The following is a 22213-nucleotide window of genomic DNA, read 5'->3' as shown; positions in this document are numbered from 1 at the left end:
GCTTATCGAACAAAAACAAACGAACACGAATTTTCATTGGCTTAGCAAACGCGAATGCAAACAACGTCATCTCTCCATGGAACGTTCTGGAAAGCGATCGACATTTCGCTTGACGTCATTTAAAATGCAGTAATGTGATTGGGCAATCGTATTGTTTACTGCCCATATTAGGAGTTTCGTTGGCGGGAATAAGGAGAAGCTTTGTTTTAATCTTGGTCCGTGAAACTCATTGCGGACACTTTTTCAAGGTCATACGAAAGTTGCTCTATTGTGCAAACTCTGTGGGGCCATTTTGTATTGTTTTGTACACCAACATGAGTTAGGACAATTTGCGAGCCAACGAGCCATGGCTGCGAGTCATTCGAGCCAACATGCGAGTCACACAGTTATTGAAAGCTAACGGTTTAAAATGGGTGCTTAGACTTAAAACTCTTTATCAGCGCTACTTGAAATGGGTGCTTAGACTTAAACGCGAAATTCGCATGGCTCACATGACTCGCTGGTTCGCAGATTGTCCAGCCTCTACTAACATGGATGCAAACTAAGAATTGAGCTATCAAGCCGAATGGTTAACAGTTCTTTTGTCTGAAATCACTTTCACTAAATTCAGGGCCCCCGAACACAGCTGGTTAAAATCAACATCAAATTTCGCGAGTGCCTTTGGATTGTTTGCTTAAAGTTTCGCCAAACAGTCTTCATAAGTCGTTATTAAATTCTACCAGTCGTAATTTATTTTTTTTTAAATTGTAGACCAGCTGGGGTTAATCGAAGGACACCGGATCTTACAGCACAACAAGCTTCAGCGGAAAGGATAGCGAAATATTACAGAACCGGAACTTAGTTGCCTGATGGCGGGAACTAATAAGCTGGAAAGGTGATTAACAGCTGGAGCAGGAGAATTATTGAGGCCTTGATCTTAGGCCCCTGTCCACACGTATCCGGGTATTTATGAATCCGCAACTTTTTCTCTCCGGATTCAAAAATCTGCGTCCACACGTCGCGTATTCAAGTCGAATTTGCCCGTCCACACGTACCCGAAACGCATCCGGATTCACTCTAGTACTCAGGACTCCTCAAGGAAACAGAGGTAACAGAGCATGCGTCATGAAGCGCTCGGCAGCCATCTTGAAAATTGATTTCACGGTAAGGAACTGGGTTTGATCTTGTTACGTCATCTGGATTAAAAAATATCCGGATTTGGCGTCCACACGGTTCCGGATTCATATCGGATTAAAAAATATCCACTCTGGAGAGCCTATTCAAAAAGTTGCGGATTCGCCAGCGAATTCGCCGGATACGTGTGGACGGAAGGCGTATCCGGAAAGAAAGGAATAGGTGCGGATTCAAATATATCCGGATACGTGTTTCTGGGTAGTGCGGCACAATAGGACGTTTTCAACCAAACTCTAGGGACACTAATAACAACAGTGAAATGTACGACATCTGGTGGACGAACAAAAGAAGGTAATGACAGATCTTTTGTTTTTCACCAACATGGCGGCGATGACGTCACGTGAAAACCTATAGATGGTTTTCAATCACGTGAGGAGACGGCCATGTTTGTGTACAAAACAATAGCAAATTATGGCTGATCTTTTGCATTATAATAGAGTCAAATTCCCAAATGACCGTTTTCTCATTTGTTCTTTTACACAAACATGGCTGCTGTGACGTCAAATGGAAACCATCTATTCGCCGAAGTGCAACGTTGAATTTGAAGTTGGCTGGATTTGGGCGATGCTCAAAAGCTCACGTACATCGTCTTTTGGTTCATCAATCGTTTCCCTCGCCTAGGGTCCTCCCCTTCGTAGCAATTAGGTTTTCCCTTCAACAATTCTGTTTCAAATAGAAACAGAAGGAGAATAAATACGCCTGCGCTGCAAATTAAAATAAACAGTCATTGTCACATTTGACATTCAAATCTTCGTTTTGAACAGCCGAGGGAAAACTTCCTATCCAGCATTTCCAAAGGTTGCCTATGTGACGTCGCGCAGTTAGCTATCATACAGCATACTTATTAGAATATACAAGAGATTATTTGGCAGAGAAAGTTGTACAAGCGTTTTACATAATATATAAAAAAGAGTAGGTATTTATTGCCTTGTTTAATTAAAAGCGAAAATAAAGTTCCTAGAAAACAGAATTTGTTAAAACTCGTAATCCATGTGTCTAGTTTACTTGCGAATGAATGTAAGCAATCTAACTGTCAATAATAGCATGTGCAACCCGCACAAACTAAACAAAAGGAGCTACTAAAAGAAGATGGAAGCCAAAGACTTGTTGTTCGTCCCTTACACGGTGTATCTTGGACGTTCGAGTTATTTTTGTGACAAGGATGCTGGGGGCGGAGATCGTCCGGAAGAAGTGCTGTAACATTTGTAGTCAGTACATTCGAAGCCGTGTAGTCATGGTATGACATAAAACTCACTGGATAAGGTGACGTCATAGTGACGTCATTTTGCCTCGAAAGATTTTCTCTTTCACGAATTGTTTTGTTTTTGACGTCACCATAAAGCGGGCGACCGTTGCCTTCCTTCGCAGCATGAAAGTCCTTTCTGAATCGCGTTTTCCTCCTCATAAAGCTTCCGCCTTCAAACATATTGACGCTGCGAGGGTGGAGTCGCCAGTAATGCCCCTTGCTGGGACTTCGGGGATCTCGGAAGGTCTTCTCGAAACATTCATTAAGAGACAAATTATGTCGAATGGAGTTCTTCCATCCTCTGGTCGGGCAATTCGCATTATAGTAGGTAAAATGCTTTTGAATGTAATCGATAATACCCCTGAGTGTCTGTCGCTGGTTGGGTGATTCCAGAATGGCCATGACTATCAAAGAAACGTACGAATACGGTGGCTTTCCACCCGGCCTTCTTTCCTCTCTGGCATCTGGTAAACGGCAATGATTGGATCCTTCCAGCTTTAACATTGTTCCCAGAAAATCAACTTCGTGTATCGATTGTTAAATACCACTTCTACTTCTCTGAAATTAAGACCTTGCTTTCTACGAACTATATGGCAGTCAGCAAAGACGAAGCAAATGAGTTGCAAACTGGTTTCCAAACCAGACCATGAAGTGTCCAAAGTCAACGATGGCCCATTTTCTTTTTAAACCATTGGTAGAAGCTCCAACACAATAAGAAGTAATTTCAACTTAATGAAAAATGTCTGAAGTGTGAAAAGCGAAATAAACCGCCGCAAAATTTTCAAAGCAATTTGAGTGGCCCATGAGAAAAATCTTGTATTCAGCCTCCTGGTTTGACTTCATAATATAGTTGGTTAATAATATACATGGAAGCGATACAATTTCAGTTACATTATATTTATGATCAGTTTTAAAAGTTCCTCCCTCTCTGATTAACCTGAAAATTAATCATGTCCTAGCTTAGAACATTCGAAAGCCGTTGGTTGTTCAAGTGTGTACCTTTAAAGTTACAAACCCACTGCTATCGGAGAAAAGGGCGTGTCGTTTCTTGAAGCCTGGAATAGTTTTCAGGGAAATTCCGCATTGATCTGCATCGTTTTAAACTTTCAATTTGTTTTAATTTGTGGTGAAATCTTGAAAGGACCAAAACATATCGACATAAACTTCCAGAAAATTCTTGATTAAAAGATACATCAGCGCTAACAACGTAAAATATGATACTAAAGCTAACCTATTTGCTAGATTTCGTAGTCAGTAAGAGTTGAAATATCTTAATATACCAGCTTCAAGAATCAAAATGAGACCAGGTCTGCTCTGGAAAGGAATCAGTAGAACAAAGATTATCTTTGCGGTCGGAAGATATACGAGGGCCTTGCGTTCCAAAATGAATCGAAGTATTCTAAAAAGAGGTAATCAGTTTCATTATTCTTTCTTTGTGCGTGAGGGTTTGAAGCTCAATGTTTGGAAATGATTTTGCCTTGTCGTTTTTCGGCAACAATTCTTCGAAACCATTGTTATCTCTATAGAGTATGTTAATAACACTTCGTTTTAGTAATATGAAATTTGAAAAAAAGGCTTTTAATTATAACTCTCCGTCATCTGTTCACGATAACATGTATCATGTACTCTTCACAGCACCAGTGGTTAACGGCATCGCTAGAACCTGAGCATGCCTCAACAGAATATTCCAAGCAATTGTTAGGGGATACACAGAATAATAAAATGCTTTAACGAATTTGTCAGACGATCAAGACGTCTTTATCGTTTTAATCAATTTCCTGCAGTATACGTATACGCATGCGTATGTGTCCCTATTCAAATGAGTCAGTATTCCAGGAAAAAAAAAACTTGTGGTATAATTCACCAAGTCTTTTCTATTACGGTATCACAAAAAAAGATTGATTTCTTCCTTTTCTTATTTTCAATTATCAACAAATTTATTATTGTATTTTGCCCTTGTATGTATGCCGAATTTCACGACCTCGAACGTCGCCAGTGTGCAAGAGATTAAATTGATTTCAGGGCGTAAAAAACGAACTTACGTTGGACAAAAGAAAAGTCAAGTTAAACTATTGCTGAACAATTAGTATGATTTAAAATTAGTAAAAGAGCAATTCCTTCTTTGAAGGATAACAAATTGAACGCAGACTTTTTGCACGAAGGTTCTAGAGAAAAAATACTAATCTACGATGCAAAAAGAAAATTGTTTTGAATACACAAAGGCTAAGTTAAGATAAACAGATGTTGGAGTCTCAAAAGGGCTTTTGTCAAACATCATTGATTCAGTCATTTGTTTTTAATCGACGCCTTAATATTTATCGCTTGTCACTTCCTTTAAGGAACTCTTCGAATCAGTGATCAACATTTTCGAAATTTAAAGTCCACGAAAATTTGCGCTCTTGAAGTAAATGATCGCCAAAGCTGCATTGAAGGGTGAGGCAGAAATGCGGATTAATGCATATATATATTTAAACTTTGCCCGTTTATGTAATTAATTATGGAATACGAAAAAAAAAAAATTAAAGGCATAAGTTAAGCTTTTATATATTATCTTTTTTTGTTCATGGCCTTAATCACTTTTTTCATATCTTTGTCGTGGGAAAATAATAATTTTTTTTGGACTGGTGTTCTTCTGCAAACATTTTCATTTCGCATCCTAAACACGTCTGCAAAAGCTTCACACGGCGGGGAGTAGATCACATTTCGATAAAACGACCAGCAGAGAAAAGGATCTTTCTACAAGCGTTAAAACGGGTCTATGCTTGGTCAGCCGACCTCACAAGACGCGCACGAAATGCGCGCTCACCGATCAATCGAAGTACTTTCAGTCAGATTGTGAAATTGCCTTTCAACTCGACTGTATAGCGTTTTGTTGTAGATAAAACTAATGTAAAGAAAGAAAGCGGCATAGACTCGGATGACAAATTACACAGTTTTCAGACAACTTTCTGGGAAATCATAAATTGCACGTTCACTGTACCCGTCTGCTTGGCACGGTGCAGTGTCCACTGATGTAATTCCCCATGTCGCGAGTTCGGTGCGCTTAAGAAAGACACTAATAATCTTAGGAATAGTTGTACTAGTTTCTTTACTTGTAATATAATTCAGATATACTTGTCTAAAAATTATTTACAGTCTTATAAGAAACTGTCAATTTCTGGAGCCGAGGTTGTACTTGGGTTTCGCCGACAGGAAGGGAAGCAGTTCTTGCGTTCTCACTCAAATCCGTCGCCTTTCCCGTTGTCCTCGCGCGTAACTTATCACGATCCTCGATCACTCGCATTAACTGAAAACGTGCTCGCATGCTAAATTAATTGTTTACGTTAATAAAAACTATATCTACGAAGCATTAACTTCCGACCCTCACAATGCCCAAGATGACTTGATGAATCATTTTCATGGGTTATACACTGGGGTACAGTCGCAAATGTGCGCTTTTCCCATGAAGTTACCAAAAGCTTTTAGGTTTCCCCACAGGTATTGTTTATGGAATCGTATGCCGACTGTGGAACAATTTTATGTAACTAAACCTGTAACAGTACCGATCCAATAACATTGCAGAGGTAAATACACTGATCAAAAGGTGCTAAAGTAAACGTCTCAAAACGTTTTCAAAGCGCCGCTTGTATACTTTCTCAGATTAATAAACCATCGAATACTTAAAAACACAAACCAGGGATGGATGTGAATGCGCAAATAGCCAACGGGGCGCGGGGAGTTGACATTTGGGGATATCAATCATCGATCCCACCAAAATAAAAAAATACGCGTGCTGCAAGTACATTTCGTTCCCGTTCTCTGCAAAACAACAACTTGAAATAAGGTTCAAAAATGGCTGGTAAGCTCTGAAGATCCAATAGAAACTGACCAGTCAGTCTAAGAGGGCTTAGCCCGCAATACCTAAGTTTCAAAAGTCCTTTTGAGGATTGTTGTCGTACATAAACGGTTTTTTGCGGCTGTTTTAGTGATAGTTACCTCCCGTCCATCCGGCAAGGTAATTCGTGTGAAGTTCACGAAAAAGTTTCGTATCCCCTAGAGGAAAGCCGGTTATTTCTTCGTTAAAACGGTTCATGGTAATGCAATTCTTGACAGTTTTTACGAGAATATTTATGGATATTTGTGGAACCGTTTAGTCATATTTTTATTGAGATTCTTTCTTTCGAGTTTAATGGTCATGTATTTCCATACCAGCGCATTGTCGACGAACTACAGGTCACACTGCCAAAATGAGAATGAGAACTTTGTACGTATACGTACGTACGCGTGACAGAAATATCAGGCGCAATTTCGTTCTCAAAGAGTAGGAGAGAATCAATCTCACAACCTCGCCACCAGGCGAAAAAATGTTCGTTTTCTTTGTTATTTAGAGAACAGAAATAAACGCTAGAAGCTTTTTCATCCTGAACCTAATATGTGTGTCATCAAGTTCGTCTCGTTGCGACACTATTATAAGCTAAGATTTACTCAAAAACAGAGATATTCGGACGAATAGCGTTGCTAGGTAGGTTTTAGTTAAGACGATAAACTAAAAGTAATGAATAAGCAAGACAAACTTTATACGTGGCATTTCTAGCCCACTGGCGAACCCCAGTATCACCATAAGCTCAAATCGACTGAAATACTGCTTCGAAGGGAAAAAGTCTCTTTCATTAATTGTGATAAAATCCCTAACGTTTTCTCAGTTGGCGTTAACTCTATTCCTGGAATAAAGTGGGCAAAATGCTCCTATTTTATAAAGTTACAATTGAATTGTTTTAATTGTTGTACCTTAAATAACAAAGCTTCGTTAAGGCCGAGTATTTTAGGATGAGTTGCCATTGGTTACAAGACAAACTGAAACTACTCCCGGAAATAAAAATCTTAAAATCGATAACAGTTTATATATCTTTTACACATTTGCTAAGCGATTCTATTTTCACAAGAAACCCTTTGCAAGTTCCTGTTGGCCTTCTGCTCTTTTGCAAATATATTCAAATAGAAAATTCATCAAGTGTGACTCAAACACCACATGATGATTCCAAAAAGTCGAGCCCTGAGTTGTTCAAGAGTTCGTCGCGAGTAATTGCCCAATAAATGGAATTACTTATACATAAAGACCTTCTATTGTTTATTTTTATCGTCTCCAAAAGACAAACGGCAAAATTTGATGTTTGGCTGAACACAAAGCCAGGTAAAATTTCGAAAAAACAGAAACGTTTATTAAAAATTTCTGGGCCACATAGTTAAAACAATGAATGAAGAAAACGAAATAACTAGCGCATATAATACAAACGGCGTATACTTTGAAATGAGATAATTATGGTTTCGATATAAAAATAGATGCACGACCAATTTTTTGTTTCAATTTTAAATTTATTTTCAACAGCCCTTACAGAAATCAACCAATACTTTGACGATCATGCATGCAGTCTTTATTTTGTAACGTTAATTCTAGTTCATTCATTATTACACTTTTATGTACAATATTTGCTACAAATGGATATATTCTTAATATTAAACAGCTGGCAATTTATATGAACGAATTCTAAATCTTTCAGTCGATTCACTGGCACAAATTAAATCATTGCATAGGATAATTCTTAAAAATAATTAATCGGTCTCTAAATTTGGACGCTTTTCCTTCGGCAACAGCTCGGTACTTCATCATCAAGACCGTTAATCGAAACTGGTCAACGTTGCTTGCGATTCAGAATTCTACATCTACCAATTTCATGGAACAGTAAGTTCTTAAAACTGAATGGTTAAACTTGAGCTCGCAATCATAGGAAGACAGCGCTGGAACTTTCTGTAATTGTAAAGTGATGCCAATTTCGAAAAGGGAAAGAGTTTTCATTTAACCTTTGCCATGAATATCTCTCTTCTTTTAACAGCGCGGACAATTTTACACAACTCGTCTTTATTCCTTTCTTTCTTGGCCCGCGACATTATCAACTGGACACTTTTGTGTCATACGTTTATGAAAATTCATCGCTTCGTACCAGCATATTTGCAAACCCTCTAAAGAATATGTCCCAGTTATATTATTTCTGAGAGCATAAACTCTATTGAAATCTTGCCTGCAAAAAAGGCTCTCTTTTCAATGTACAAAAGATGAAAAAGAGAAAGGACTTAATTAATTTTGTTCACTGCTTTCGAGAATGAGTGTCATACACCCACATCCCCTTGTGTATTCCTAAAAAGTGTACATGTATTCTTCAGTTCACGAAAAGACTCTACTTGACTATCTCCCAGTCCTGTTAAAGTGACAAAAAGCTCGTCGAGGGCTCTCTAAGAGATATTATAGAGTCCAGCCTTACCGTTTACAAGCAAGTTGACTGCAATATGCGCAAAACGAACTATTATATGTAGATGGACGCAAGCCAGAGCAACAAGCGAAAGACGAGCTTGCATTGTTTGTCGAAGACGAGAATTTCTCATCTCGATCAGCGCCAATAATACTTGCGATTGAAAATTTTACGGCTCGTTCCCTGGTTTCTCTTTGTCGAACTGGTTGACTTGCTCTTTGCAAAGAAGTCGGAAGGCAGGTTAGATAACTTGGGACGGAGAGATGGGAAAATAAGGAAGGGCGCCAAACTTGGGCATCTACGTAATTCCAATAGTACTGAAAACCCAGAGCACCAACAGAGTTTTCCGCGGGACGAGGCCGTTTGAACCTTTTTCTGCGTCTTAAGAAACTGCCATTGTCAAACATCCCTTCGCTTGCGGGATCAAGAGTCCAGTAGTTACCCTTTCCGGGATTTCCCGGCTCACGAGGCATCTTCATGAAGCAGTCGTTGAGGGAAAGGTTGTGGCGGATCGAATTCTGCCAGGAGGGGAACTTCTCGCGATAGTACGGGAACCGACGCTTTATAAACTCGCAGATCTCGCTTAAAGTGAGTTTTCTCTGTGGTGACTGTAATATAGCCATCGTAATCAAAGCGATGTAGGAATATGGTGGCTTGGACATAGATGTTTGTCTTCGTGATTCAGTGACTTGGCTTTGTTGAACTCCGGCTGCATTTTGTTTTTCTTCTTCATCTGGGAGTTTTTGTACAAGCAAGTCTTCGTTTCCGTCAATTTTCGTTGGTTCAAACCCCTCAAACTCTAACACCTCCTTTTCGCAGCTCTCATACAGATTTTCTTCGGCCTGGAAAGCCATTGTTCAACGCAGGGAAAACTCTTCTATAATTATTTGCAGCACTCGATGGTTATTCTACACGGAGGAATTTTCACTGCAACTGAAATCGCTTAAGTCACAGAGTAGGTTTCCTCGGTGAAAGCTGAGGACACAATGATGTGTTTTTAGTCGGCAAACCTTGTTTGAACAACTGAAAGTAGCTGTGGGCCACCCACTTGGACATATACCGGTAACCACTTATAACAACTGCTTTCCTCGGGAGGTTCGATGATTTATTCTCTCATTAGCATAAAAAAGATTTATTCTGCTGTATCTTATGTAATAATTACCTCATTAAGTAGTGTCTTCGTAATCAGTTGGTATAAAAACTTTCTCTATGGTCGGTAAACTTAAACAGGATATGAAAAACAGCGTTTATCAGTAGCTAGAGACTCTTGATCTTCACTGAGTTAGTGTTAATTCTTTGGAAAGGCAATGTATGGAATTACGATTAACTTTTTTCGGCCTTTATGGGTGACGTTCATTTCAACACTCTTGATGAGAATTTTAATTTCGGTGTCAAATTAAGGAAAAAGATTTGTAAAGCAACTCCAAATTTATTTCAAATTATTCACATATGCCACAAGCTTTTCAATATTGTTCAATATCTGATAAGGTCTTTGAAAAGTCAAGTTGAAAGCACCGAACGTCATGTTGAGAGGCACGGAAATTAGATCAGAAAATCTTGAACACAATTTCAATAGCACAATTACTTGAAGGTAATATTGTAACCATTTGTTAAACAGCGATATCAATTTTTTGTTTGAGTTTCATTTTACTAAGAGCAGTTTTGTTTACAATACACTTCGGAGATAAAATGACTTTATTGTGTCTTTTTCAAGGTAAATAAATAGAAAATCTTTTCCTTGGTAAAATTAGACATTTCCAAGTTGTGAACGGCTTTAAAACATTGAGCAAAAATGGCTCTGAGAAGTGTTTTATGCTCCCGTTAAATGCCTCAAGCAAATGGGACAGGTTTTGAATAGTGAAAAGCCTGATAAATTTGAAGTTCTATAATCACTTAAAACTGTTCCCCAACACAAAACGAAACGCAGATAACACAAGAACACGCCGCGGAAGCTAGAAGCTTCTCGTGGATCCCACAAAGATATCACTTCAAAGATCTCTTGAATCATTTGATGGTTTCCTTGTTTTCTTTTCCTCAAGGGACCATGTTTTTTTTCTAATTCACCAAAAATAACTATTTGTAGAAGGAAGCCCTGTTAATGTAAAATTCGAGTGCTATGTTGAATAACTTTTGCAATGTTATCTACATTGATAGTTTTGCAATTCGATATATCTTTTCTTAGCTTTAAAACAACAATTTTGATCGTAACTTTAGAATACCGTATAGAGAAGGCAGCAATTAACGAAAGAGATGAATTTGTCGGCAAATTAAGGAGTATATCGCCATGAAATTGCTCGAGATGTCAAAGACAAGATCTGGGCGGACCATATAAATGTCGGCTTGTTTGATTTTCACCTGATTCTTTTGACTTAAGGTATTTTCCGGCAGTTAAAAGTCGAGAGCACCATAAAAACGAACCACTCGAAACGAGAAAGCCCGAATTTTACATGATTAGTGAAGACAGCTTCATAATTTAAACTGCCGTGTACATATATGTATAGTTTTCACCGCTGATGTAGGCTGGCGATTCTTTGAATGGTGTTTGTTTCCATTTCAACCGATTGATCATTTATAACAATAAATCAGTTTAGATCATGCTCTTGTTAGTTGTATCACTCAGGGCTAATTGTAAACAAGACGACTGTGGGAAAATTAAATTAAACTGAAAAATTTGCTAAGAGGGTTTTGCTTTCATTTTCCTGATTTCGCACAAGCGCAAAGCGTCGTATTATACAAATAGATGCTAGTATTTGCTTTGGTACACTAAATGAAAATTACGACACAAACCTTCTCAGTTCAACTTCAGTCAATCTAAAAATTTAATTATCCCTTTTTGTTCTTAAAGAAGATCATTCAACTCGGAGAAGTAAATCACGCACGCGAGCCTTAAACTGAATCAGCAATGATCTGACAGCTTTAACAATTGTATTTATTTCCTTCTTCAATTTTATTAATTTCTCAAACTTTTTGATCACAAAAACCCATAATTCACCATGATTTAATTTTGTTTCAGCATCTCCAAAAAGCCCAAAGCGTATTTTCAAGCTAACCTGAATAAAAGAAAATCGAAACATGGTAGATCCGGAAGGCTTCGTTTTCTATTCAATGTCCTAAGGGATTTCAAAAGAAACAGCACCTTCAGTGTACTCGCTAATACGCGAAACCCTGAAAAATTTTTTGTTTTTCAGTTGCACAAAATTTGTTGCTGGATGTCGCAGATCTAAAAGGGACGCTAATTCGAGGGAAATTGATTTGACTAGAAAAAGTTATCCACTCAAAACACATATTTTGTTTTATTTCTGGTGTGTTTCTTGTCTATGGACTGAAACAGCTGTATATTTTTGTTTATGCTAATCCAATATCATTTCATGTTGGATCTTTTCGTTCATTAAAAGTTATCAAAGAGAGTAAAAGCTTTAACAATTTATTCCACCCCCGTTGGTTTCCGCAATTTTGGGGGAAAATTGCATTATTTCTCGCTCGCTCCAACAGGAAATTATATTGAAACTGAAAGAAGCGATTTGTAAAACTACATCAAAACGCGAGGGGAAAAATTGCTTCTCAAGGATCTTTGATACATCAGGCTGTGCTTTAATTATAGCAAAAACGGCGATAATCGGCTGCAACATAAGTGACAAACCGACATAATAAGAAGATCAAATAAACCTGAGGATAAAATACCTCAAATGTAATTCAACAAGATGTCGGATCTTTTTATATCATTCTGACATTTTGTAAACGCAAAGTGACTAAGAACGCCGAACTATAGATGAATTGCTTCGGGGGCTTTTCTTAATGCAAGCATACTAGCTAAAGGTTTATCTAGCTCTTCAATATCATTCTCTGTGTTTTTTCATATAAATACGTACTTAAGTAATTAAACTACCAAGTGAAATGAATGTTGAAAATTTAGTGGGTGGAGTTAGGGCCTCGTCTATTCACCTGTTACGGTAATTAGGATCTTTCAAGGCTCTAAATGGGTTTTCTAACTTGTCGCAATATCCTCACACAAATAACATAAATTTGTTAATTGAAATACTGGCGCTTTAGATGAAACATTCTTTTGTTGTTAGTGTATCGAAAAGTATATCATTTTCGTGTGTAAGGTGATAGTGATTTCTGTCGAAAACAAAATTGATGTGCGAGTCCAAAAATTCAAAAGCCCTCGCCTTTTTTTCCGAACACTGACTTATAACCTCTGACAGAAATTGAAAAGAAAGCGACCTAGGATACCAAATTGTTTTCATAGAAATCTCAGAAAGTTGGAGATTTTTCTGATGGATCGATAAAACAATTCGACTAAAAAACCAACCTAACAAGGAATATTGCTGATAACAATAAACTGATCGTTTTTGATCTAGCTTTAAAAAACACTTTGATACTCCGAACACCAAAAGGCGTCGAATACAATTTTGAAAACATTACTTTTGCCATTTTATAAAGCTCTGGCTGTTACATCAATATCATGATCCGTGATCAAATTACAAATGTTTTACCAATAAGAAATAATTATTATTGTTTTTTATCCTTCAATATAAACTTTCGTGGTGATCTTCTTCTAAAGATATTTAAATTTCTCCTTTGTCTTCGCCTTAAAGTCAAAATTTCGTCAAAACAAAATAGGGCCGTTTATACGAGAGAAAATAAGCCACGGCTTACACTGGCCTCGGCGTACATAATACGCGAAAGGAACTATTTATACGAGTAGAAACTCCCCGGCCAGGATAAGCCGCGGCTTGAGAAAGCCGTGAACGTAGATTTTGTACCATTTATATGGGGTGTTCGCGTCTTATGTAAGCCGCGGCTTTTTTTCTCTCGTATAAACGGCCCTATTGTCAAAAACATGGGCTACCGTGTTGGAAATGAATCGGAAATGACTCGCGATATTGATGTTTGGAGATCGCAAAATGATTCTTTTTTTAGCGAAAGGCGAAATAAATTGAAGGAGACTAAGTGTGGGGATTTAGAGTGTTTTATCACTTCTACTACCAAAAAAGTTTTCTAAAATCATACTCGTGCTTTAGAAGATAGTGATCTAGTGTGGATGACCTTTTGGTAAGGCAACAACGAAACCCTTCTTTGTCGATTTATGAAACACAGGTTCAACCCTTAGCTGTATCACTGTGCAAAATGAAGCGTGTCGTGGCCCTGAAATTCTGTGATTCGCACTCGTATACTTCATAAATACGGTAATCTCGGGGAGTACCGTGTTCCTAACACGCGACGTTACCATCAAGTGTCATGGCCTGGATTTCCCTTGATTCGGACTTTTTCCGTGACAGGGAAAATCCGATATCTCGATACTTCCTTGAAACGTAACGTGTCGAAGTCCATGCACGTCCGTATTCTTAGCGATTTGTCTAGAATACGGATACGCACACTACTCGCACACCGTTGCATTGGTGATTTATGCTACCTCGAGCTCTTCCATAAATATTACTTTATTACAGTAATCAGAGGAGAGCTCGAGGTACTCGTGCGCGTTATTTCATGGTACTTGAAATATGAAAGGTTAATTATATAAATATCAGTGGGATACTCAATGGTACGCGGAGGACCCCGTTGCCTCATATAAACAGAATTATATCCCACGGTACGTGACAAATCCAGTTTGCTCTTATCAATGGATATTTAGCGGTACTTCGAACAATTTGGTTCCCTTTCACGGCCTAAATATACAGGCTTCATCCTCCTTTCGTTATAACATTTTCACATGCTTTCCAGTCAAAACCCATCGTCACATAGGGTGATCAAGCTGGCAAGTAATTATCCCAGTTATTGCTACAACACAACTATAATCTTTCTCATTTTGTTTGTAATTTTTATTAGTAAATTTAACACCCAGTTAACCTCTTTACAAAATTATTGATAGAAAAACCTTTTTTCTGACTTGATAATAAAAAAGTCAATCGACTAACCAAAACAAATATATAGATAAAAACTAGCTTGGAACTTGGAAATGGTACTTATACCGATAAAAAAAAGTATCGTTGAGTGACACACACTAAGATGAATGGAATTAAAAACTACCGGTACGTTATCCGCATATTATCGTGCAACAGTTTTAGAAAGACATTCTTCATGTCTTGAAATAAACTTAAAAGGCATGGAATAGTTCCGTTGATTGTCATTCACAATCAGAGTCACTCTCTAAATCTAGGATGCGCTTTCGACGGACTGGAGCGTTCTGACAAACCACTCTCCGGATTTCATCAGCATCCCATAAGTTAGCACTTTCACTAGATTCAAATGGAGAAAGTTGAGGTGCAGAATGTTCTGTGTTTATCTGGCAAAGTGCGCCGTCTCCTCTCTCTGCGCCACGGCCGGGTGTTGTCCAGTGTCCACCTGCCCGTGGCACCTGCTGAACTTGAGCTGTTCTGTGGCTCCTTGGAGTTCTTTGGTGGATCTCAGCTCTGTGTGTGTGAAAGGTAGGTGGTGTCTGATGCTCTCCTGACCTATCCACTGCCCATGCAGGGGAGGATTTCGGTGGGCTCCGCATTGACGGCCGTCCTGGAACACGAGGAGTTTTTGGGTGCGATGAGGGGGTCAGCTTCGAATTTACTCTCTCTTGTAGTCTCCTCAAAAGGGAAGAAAGACGTTGACTTCTCCATGGTGGGGATCTCACAACCCATGCACCACCTTCACCTTCTTCATCATCTTCCTCGTCGCTCATATATCGGGAATCCAACTGCTTTAGTGATTCACGCTCTGTTTCACTTGCCACTTTCATTCGTTTTGCAAAGAGCTGCAAGAAGGATTTTGATGAACTGTAGTCAGTTTCACAGTAGAGGGTTTGAAAAATGATTATAAATAGCACATTCCAACATTTTAAATACACATTTAGACAGTAGATGTTGCTAATATTTGAGATAAAGGCTGAAATTGTAGAGTACATTAGAGCATTCAGCATTAAAAATTGAAGCTGAAAGTGTTAGGTCCATTTTTTTCCATTTTGTTTACACAGGCATGTGTACTACAGACACCACTGAGCCCTATACATGTAGGGCACTGGACAAAAATGTTAATTCTTGTAACTTTTGTCAGGAAAAAAGAATTTTCTTCAAAATAGTTTGTAAGAAGACAATATTATGAGCCATAGATAAATAACAAAGCTGACCATAATTTTATTTTTCCACATAAATGGTCAATAGTAATTATTGAGACATGACCAAAAATAATTAGTTAACCATAATCTTCTACGATCAGACTCCAGTTGTTCAAAAACCGATGACCACTAATCCGGGATTAAATACTAACAAAGGTTGGAGTTTTTCCTGTCAAAAAAGCCTTTGACAACTGAGTTTTATGCTGAAGGAAAGCGTATTGTCTAATTCAAATTTGAAGGCTTAGAATGTTGTGGAAACATTTTTGATGGGTAAATAAACTGAAAGAAAACTTTCCAGTAATCTAGGATTAGCTTAAAGGAAACCTCAACTAAAACAAGAATACAACTTCAAAATATTTAACATAATGTTTGCAATCAAAATTGTGTTACGGTTGCACAAAGAGCTTTTGTTTTAAAACAATAGGGCAATCATGACACGTCACAATTATTCAAGATGGCGGCGCCCGGGAAATTTAAAAACCAAAACAAGCGTTTTTGAAATTCATTTATTTCGGATACAAACGATTCCATTGGAAAACATTCGAACAATTTTGATTGAGAGCATTATGTTAACTATTTTAAAGATATATTCCTGTTTTAGTGGAGGTTCCCTTTAATCAGGCTTTGAACAACTGGGCCCTGAACTCTGTGAATTACTCTTTGCAAAATGGAATTTACAACTCTATGGATGTTGGTTGAACCCTGCCGTTTACTTTTCCAATGCACCTCACAATCTTCAATGAAAGAAACAAATGTGTCAACAAAGGAGGTGATTGCTTACCCTTCTCCTTCTAGATGTCAGCTTTTTGTCAAGCTGCTTCTTCTCCACCAATTCTTTACGGGCAGGCAAGCTGTCCAGGTACTGTTGCCTCTTTGTCTCATAATATCTGGTTACAGCTCCTGTGTGACAAAAGTCTTACTTAATGAATTGATCAAGCATATGAACTTCAATTACAGCTTTGTAACTGTTGACATTCGTATAAATAAAATCGCTCACTTGATTATTGATTGAAGTAAACTAATAATTTTAAATCAGTAGCGAGTCAAGGTAGCGTCAAGGCGCTGTTACGCTGTGAAACGTTTCATGCAACTTGTCTTGCAATGTTTTGGCAACACTGTGCTGGGGCAAGTTGCACGAAACATTTCACAGTGTAACATAACCTGCACGGCCAAAATCGTTGCGAGACAAGTTGCATGAAAAGTAGAACCTAATTCTACTTTCGGCAACGGCTCTCGCAACCTGTCTCACAATGATTTTGGTCGTATGCAACTTGTCCCACCACAATGTCGGCAAAACATTGCGAGACAAGTTGCACGAAACATTTCACAGCAGGGTTGGACATTAGCACTCCCCCGCTTGCCCAGGCAAGTTTCTAAGTGTCGGGCAAGCGCTAATTATCGACAAATGAAAATGAAACACGGCTTCCTGGTCAGTGATACGGCTGGTCACTATCGAACTATCAGTGACCAGGTAACCATGACGCCTTAAGACCATTACTCGCAAACTAAAAGGACCTCACGAAGACTCATCAATAAAAAAATCAATTTAAAATATAAAGTAAGTGCCTCCATTGTGTTTTCTTGGGATTTAAGGTCTTTAAATAGAATTTTCCATTGAGGTAATAATCCTCGGTCTGCCACTTGCTCAACACTTGCTGATGAGCGAATTGTTTTCCTGTACTTTCCCAGAACCTTGATCAAGGCGTGTTGAACCTACAACAGACTTCCTACTGTATTTACTTTAATAGCCTTTCAGTGTTCATTTAAACTTCAATGGTATTAATTATAAATAGTAAAAATGAAAGATGACTAAATTGGTTGGAGAGATTGGGGGGGGGGGGGGGGGGGGAATATAAACTTTTGGGCGAGTGAAAACTGGTCCAGGCAAATGCATTGAGGGTCACTCGCCCGAATGGCGAGTGCTCTCAAAATAAGTGTCCAACCCTGCACAGTGTAAGAGCACCTTTACACCAAACAATCTCTCAAGTAAATTAGATGCCAAAGAGGAAAATGACATTAACAGCGAGAAGGCATTTACTGAACTTTGCAACAATAAATGACATTCCATCATGTTGCGCCATCTAGAAAATAACATTTTGTTTGTGCATTTGCCACTTACAAATTTTTCAACCTTAACACTTTGATTTTTTGTAGAAAATTATGCTAGGCTTCTGATACCATAGGCAAGAAGATGTTTACATTGTATGCAGAGCGGTTTTCAAATGAGTGTCGTAAAACCAAACCAAAGTAATTACTTTGGCCAATCAAAATTGACAGAGACCAACCAATACTCGAAGTAATGACACGTAACCAACACAAACCATGGGAAAATGTGCATGTGTGAGCCACAATTGGTTTTGGTTTCACTTCTGATTGGTTGAAAAAGAAGCATGAGAACTTTGAACCAATCACCGAGTGAAGTAATGCAAAACCAAAGAAATTCGCTAATTACTTTCATCACTCAATTGAAAACTAATCTGATACTGAAAGACTTACGCATTATTGAAGACTTAGAGTGACCACTGTTTTCCTTCTTGAGTTCCTCGTAAAGAAATTTTCTGACCTCAGTGTTATGTGGACCATCAACACTGAAAAATGAAGTTTAAAAATTAATGGCAATGAAAAAAAACTTCAATTCAACATGCAAAGGAAAGTGTGGCTAGACAAGATGTCATTGTTTCATGGCTTCCACACACAGCATAATGTCATACATGGAGTAGAGAAATGTGATATCCCCATTTTCAAGCAAAACAAGACTTACATGTATACCATAGTGTTGGGCCGATGATCGATTATAATCGAAAGTTGATCGAAAAGTTCAAGCGATGCGACAATCGATTTTGCTTTTTTCATAATCGATTGTCGCCGAAAAATTTATTGGGGACAAATAAAAGTATTAAAATCAATAAAAAGGTTCGTTTAATATCTTGTGTGAGTTGCCTTTTTTCATGGACTCCTAACTTCTAAGTCACAACAGCAGATATAATGTAAGATTGACTGTGTTTACCTGGCAGTACCCTGTTCGCTGTGTTGTTGTCACTTCAAATATCTCACGCTTATTTGAAAGATGTGGCATGCTAAGCCGCTTTGTATTTCGTAAACAACTGAACCAAAACATAAATTACAAGCTCACTGTTCCGCGTTTGTAGTATCACTACCGTCCAAAATAAGTTTTGAAATAGATCTCAAATGTATTTACAAATCACCAGAGGAAGATAATGTCACCTCTGATCCAAGATGAACAATTGTTCGTTTTGGCTTGAAAATGTTTGTTTCCCTCTCCCCAATCTCTCCCCAAGTCCCAGTGTCCTCTCTCAGACATGCCTCGCTTACATGTTGCTGACGAGTCCAACATGGCGGCTAAAATGGACGAGTTGGAGATCTTTTGCTATCCTGGAAACGCCAGGTCAAAAGTGTGGGAATGTTTTGGTTTTCATCAAGTGAAGGAAGGGCCCTCTTGACTTCTATTTAGATGAAAAATATGTGGAATGCTTATTGGTAGATTTTTCCGATTATAATCGATGATCGATGGTTGGGGTAATCTGATTATTTCTGATGATCGAATGTGAAATCTCAACCGATTCCCACCACTAGTATACCAATATTAATTATTGTGGTGTCATTCACTGGCCTGTGAGCAAGGTTGACATGAGGTTCTACAGCAGAGGCTCTCTAAGTTGACATATTTTGTGAAATTATTGATAGTATTATATTGCACAGCACAAATATATTGTATGTAACAACATAAAAAGACAGGTTTGAATGAATAAGTACTGCAAGGCTTTTCAGTTGGCTACATGTATAACATACCCTTCACTTCCACGGAACTGTTTATCGAGGTCTTGTTTGTTATGCAACAAATGCACATCTCCCTAAAATTAACATTGAAAGTTGCCCTTAATGATTTAAAAAACAGCTAAAATTCCCAAACTTGCAGTACACAACTCTCAAAGACTATGGAAGGACATTGCCATATGGACTTGTACTTTCTCTACATTAAACCAAAATAATTTTGTAATGGCCACTGCAAAAATAAAGTAGCAATTCTTGTTTTAAAAATGTTGAATAAATACAATTTTTTTAAGATGCAGTAGCTTACTCAGCTGTGCAAGATGCGCACCCCCACCCCCCTTCATCTCAAGTATTGGGTTGACAATAACTACTGTCACTGTTTCATTCAGCGTAAAACGACACCAATCTTGTTGTTGATAATGAATATTATACATGTAGTAAACAAAAGAAAATCAAAACTTAACTGGTTAGAAAAGTTTTAAACCAAGAAAAACTTTAAACAACAACTGATACATGCACACGTAAATACCCGGTCGTTGAAACTACCACGTGACTGTCATTTGCAAGAAACTTAAAACGCAGTTTCATGTCGATCTTCATTTTTGTGTTATTCTTACTGAGTACAAGAAAGAATCTTTCAACTACCTTTAGCTCGTTTGGAAGTGGGCCGTGGTGTGCGTTTTCCTTCTGGGCTACTTGGCCTGCATGGTCTCGCATCTTACGCAGCTCCTCCTTCACAATCACCATTTCGCTCCTTGATTCTTCGACTTTTTGTTCAATGCTCTCCAATCTAGCATTCTGCCGCTTTATTACATCTCCAAGCTCTTTCATAGTGTCAAACAGTCGACGGATCTCTCTGTTAGAAACAACCAAGTTTTCTCGGTTCTTCTCACTGATGTCACGCAAAGGTTCTGCAATAGATCGGTCGCTTGACGGAACGCCAGACAAACGACTCGTTGATCGCCTGTTCCCATTCCCAGTCGAAGAAAGTGGCCTTTTCCCGCCAGAAGTGGCAGAAGAGAAAAACGATCCTACAGGTATGTGCGACATGTTACTAAAATGATTGTAAAGATATTGCTGCGAAACTGAAAAAACACAACCGATAGCACGCTCGACTAGTTGGTTTGTGACGCCAGGGATGAATACTCACGTTTCCTTTCTCTTTGTTGATTGACCAATCATCTATTGTAGAAGTTAGCACGTGAGATTAACTAACCAATGGGACACATTTCTAAAATAATGTCACGGATCATAGCGCAAAGGCCAGTGTGAAACGCCGTGGCAAAATGTCGAAAACGAGAACTAAGAAGATATTTTGTCATAACTGCACTTCATGGATGGGAAAAAGCTTATATTACGAGCACTTGCCTTGTGGAAAATCGTCGTTGGAAGCGGTTCAAACCAAAGGTAGGATTATCACAACATCACATGACAAACTGTTCTAATAACACAAGGCCTGGACAGTCGATGAAATCAATGATCGGGAAAATCAAGCAATAACAAGTGGGGGTCATTTATACCATTTGATGGGTCACCCAGACATTTTGTTGTAATATTTAACTGAATATTTACATTTCATCTGTCGGGTCAGGAAGCCTTCTTTGTCGGGTTATTGACCCGAGACCTGACTCTTATCTGGAACACTGACGAGATTGAGTATATCAGGATGTTACAGGTCGATAATTTCGATAGTCGATAAAAGTCGATCGTTGTCGATCAAATTCGATACTAATCAATCGACAAATATCGGATGTCGATAAAAGTCGATCACACAATTTTTTGTGATTATCGACTTTGATCGACTTTGATCGATTTCAATCGACAAGTATCGGAAATACAAAAAAAAAAGGTTTATGGCGGGAACCGAGGCTACAGTTGCCAAGCACAGTTGAAGCAGGATTGGCTATGCCAAGACTTTATTTTACCGATTTACAGTTTTTTATTCAACTTTATTGCCATACGGATTTACTTTAAAGCTGTTTACATTTTCGTAAATTGAAAATTGTGTCAGCATTTTTGTCGATAAAATCGATATTCAGTTGAAAATCTTGTGATTATCGACTTTTATCGACAAATTAAACTTGTCGATTGACAATTATCGGCAAATATCGAGTATTATCGACTTATCGACTACGTTTTCGATGATCGACTTTGATCGACTTGTAACGTCCTGAGTATATGTATGTTTTGTTTCAAAATTTTCCTTGGTTTAAAATTTTTTGCGGGCTCATATTTTGCCTTACTAAACTTCTGACAACACAATGCAGCACAATGATTTTGCGACTAAAATTTGCCTAACTGCGACCACATTGGCCCAATTTATACTACAGACGGATAATCCGTCTGGACGAATTATCCGTCTGGTCGTTTAATCCGTCCAGCATAAATACGGGACGAACTGTAAAGCACAGTATTGGTTTGTCTTATAGTTCGTCCCGTTTATACTAGACGGATTATGCCTCTTTGTTCTGTTGCCTTTGTTCAGATACTTCGTTTATGCGAACACATTTTGTATCCTACTGCTAAGAGACCGCTGGCTTTCTGTAACAAGGTGTTCATTCCGGCATCTAAGTTCGTCTGTCGGTGCATTTATACACACAGACGGATTATCCA

The 22213-nt window shown here is 38.3% G+C and overlaps 4 protein-coding genes across 4 annotated transcripts in view; 2 read left to right on the top strand and 2 right to left on the bottom strand.

The window, feature by feature from the left end:
* LOC137973595 (tubulin polyglutamylase TTLL7-like) overlaps positions 1-2152 on the top strand; it is a 35560-nt gene extending 33408 nt beyond the window's left edge. Inside the window, exon 26 of the mRNA XM_068820437.1 lies at positions 751-2152. Within this exon, the coding sequence (XP_068676538.1) occupies positions 751-841 (91 nt within the window). The 3' untranslated portion in view covers positions 842-2152. The remainder of the gene's footprint in view (positions 1-750) is intronic.
* Positions 2153-7807: 5655 nt separating this feature from the next.
* LOC137973359 (forkhead box protein D3-like) lies at positions 7808-9775 on the bottom strand. Its single transcript, XM_068820152.1, has one exon. It carries the CDS (start codon positions 9555-9557, stop codon positions 8712-8714), a length of 846 nt encoding a protein of 281 aa, XP_068676253.1. The 5' UTR covers positions 9558-9775; the 3' UTR covers positions 7808-8711.
* A 4740-nt stretch (positions 9776-14515) lies between these two features.
* On the bottom strand, positions 14516-20777 carry LOC137973942 (uncharacterized). Its single transcript, XM_068820847.1, has 5 exons — positions 20246-20777; positions 19619-19680; positions 18305-18396; positions 16590-16708; positions 14516-15448 (listed from the first exon to the last, which is right to left on the bottom strand). The coding sequence occupies exons 1-5, from the start codon at positions 20648-20650 to the stop codon at positions 14831-14833; spliced, it is 1296 nt and encodes a 431-aa protein (XP_068676948.1). The 5' UTR covers positions 20651-20777; the 3' UTR covers positions 14516-14830.
* Positions 20755-22213, top strand: part of LOC137973941 (uncharacterized) — an 8449-nt gene continuing 6990 nt past the window's right edge. Inside the window, exon 1 of the mRNA XM_068820846.1 lies at positions 20755-21007. Within this exon, the coding sequence (XP_068676947.1) occupies positions 20887-21007 (121 nt within the window). The 5' untranslated portion in view covers positions 20755-20886. The remainder of the gene's footprint in view (positions 21008-22213) is intronic.

Source organism: Montipora foliosa, chromosome 10 (genome assembly GCF_036669935.1).
Source record: "Montipora foliosa isolate CH-2021 chromosome 10, ASM3666993v2, whole genome shotgun sequence".
Classification (NCBI taxonomy): domain Eukaryota; kingdom Metazoa; phylum Cnidaria; class Anthozoa; order Scleractinia; family Acroporidae; genus Montipora; species Montipora foliosa.
This window is presented reverse-complemented; position numbering and strand designations above follow the sequence as displayed.

What these genes read in the sequence shown, in the direction of transcription:
- LOC137973942 (XM_068820847.1), bottom strand. Translation starts at nt 20,650, where the DNA reads ATGTCGCACATACCTGTAGGATCGTTTTTCTCTTCTGCCACTTCTGGC. An exon ending in CACTTCCAAACGAGCTAAAG is followed by an intron (nt 19,681 to 20,245) that starts GTAGTTGAAAGA and finishes TGTTAATTTTAG; the next exon opens with GGAGATGTGCATTTGTTGCA. An exon ending in CTCTAAGTCTTCAATAATGC is followed by an intron (nt 16,709 to 18,304) that starts GTAAGTCTTTCA and finishes TTTGTCACACAG; the next exon opens with GAGCTGTAACCAGATATTAT.
- LOC137973359 (XM_068820152.1), bottom strand. Translation starts at nt 9,557, where the DNA reads ATGGCTTTCCAGGCCGAAGAAAATCTGTATGAGAGCTGCGAAAAGGAG.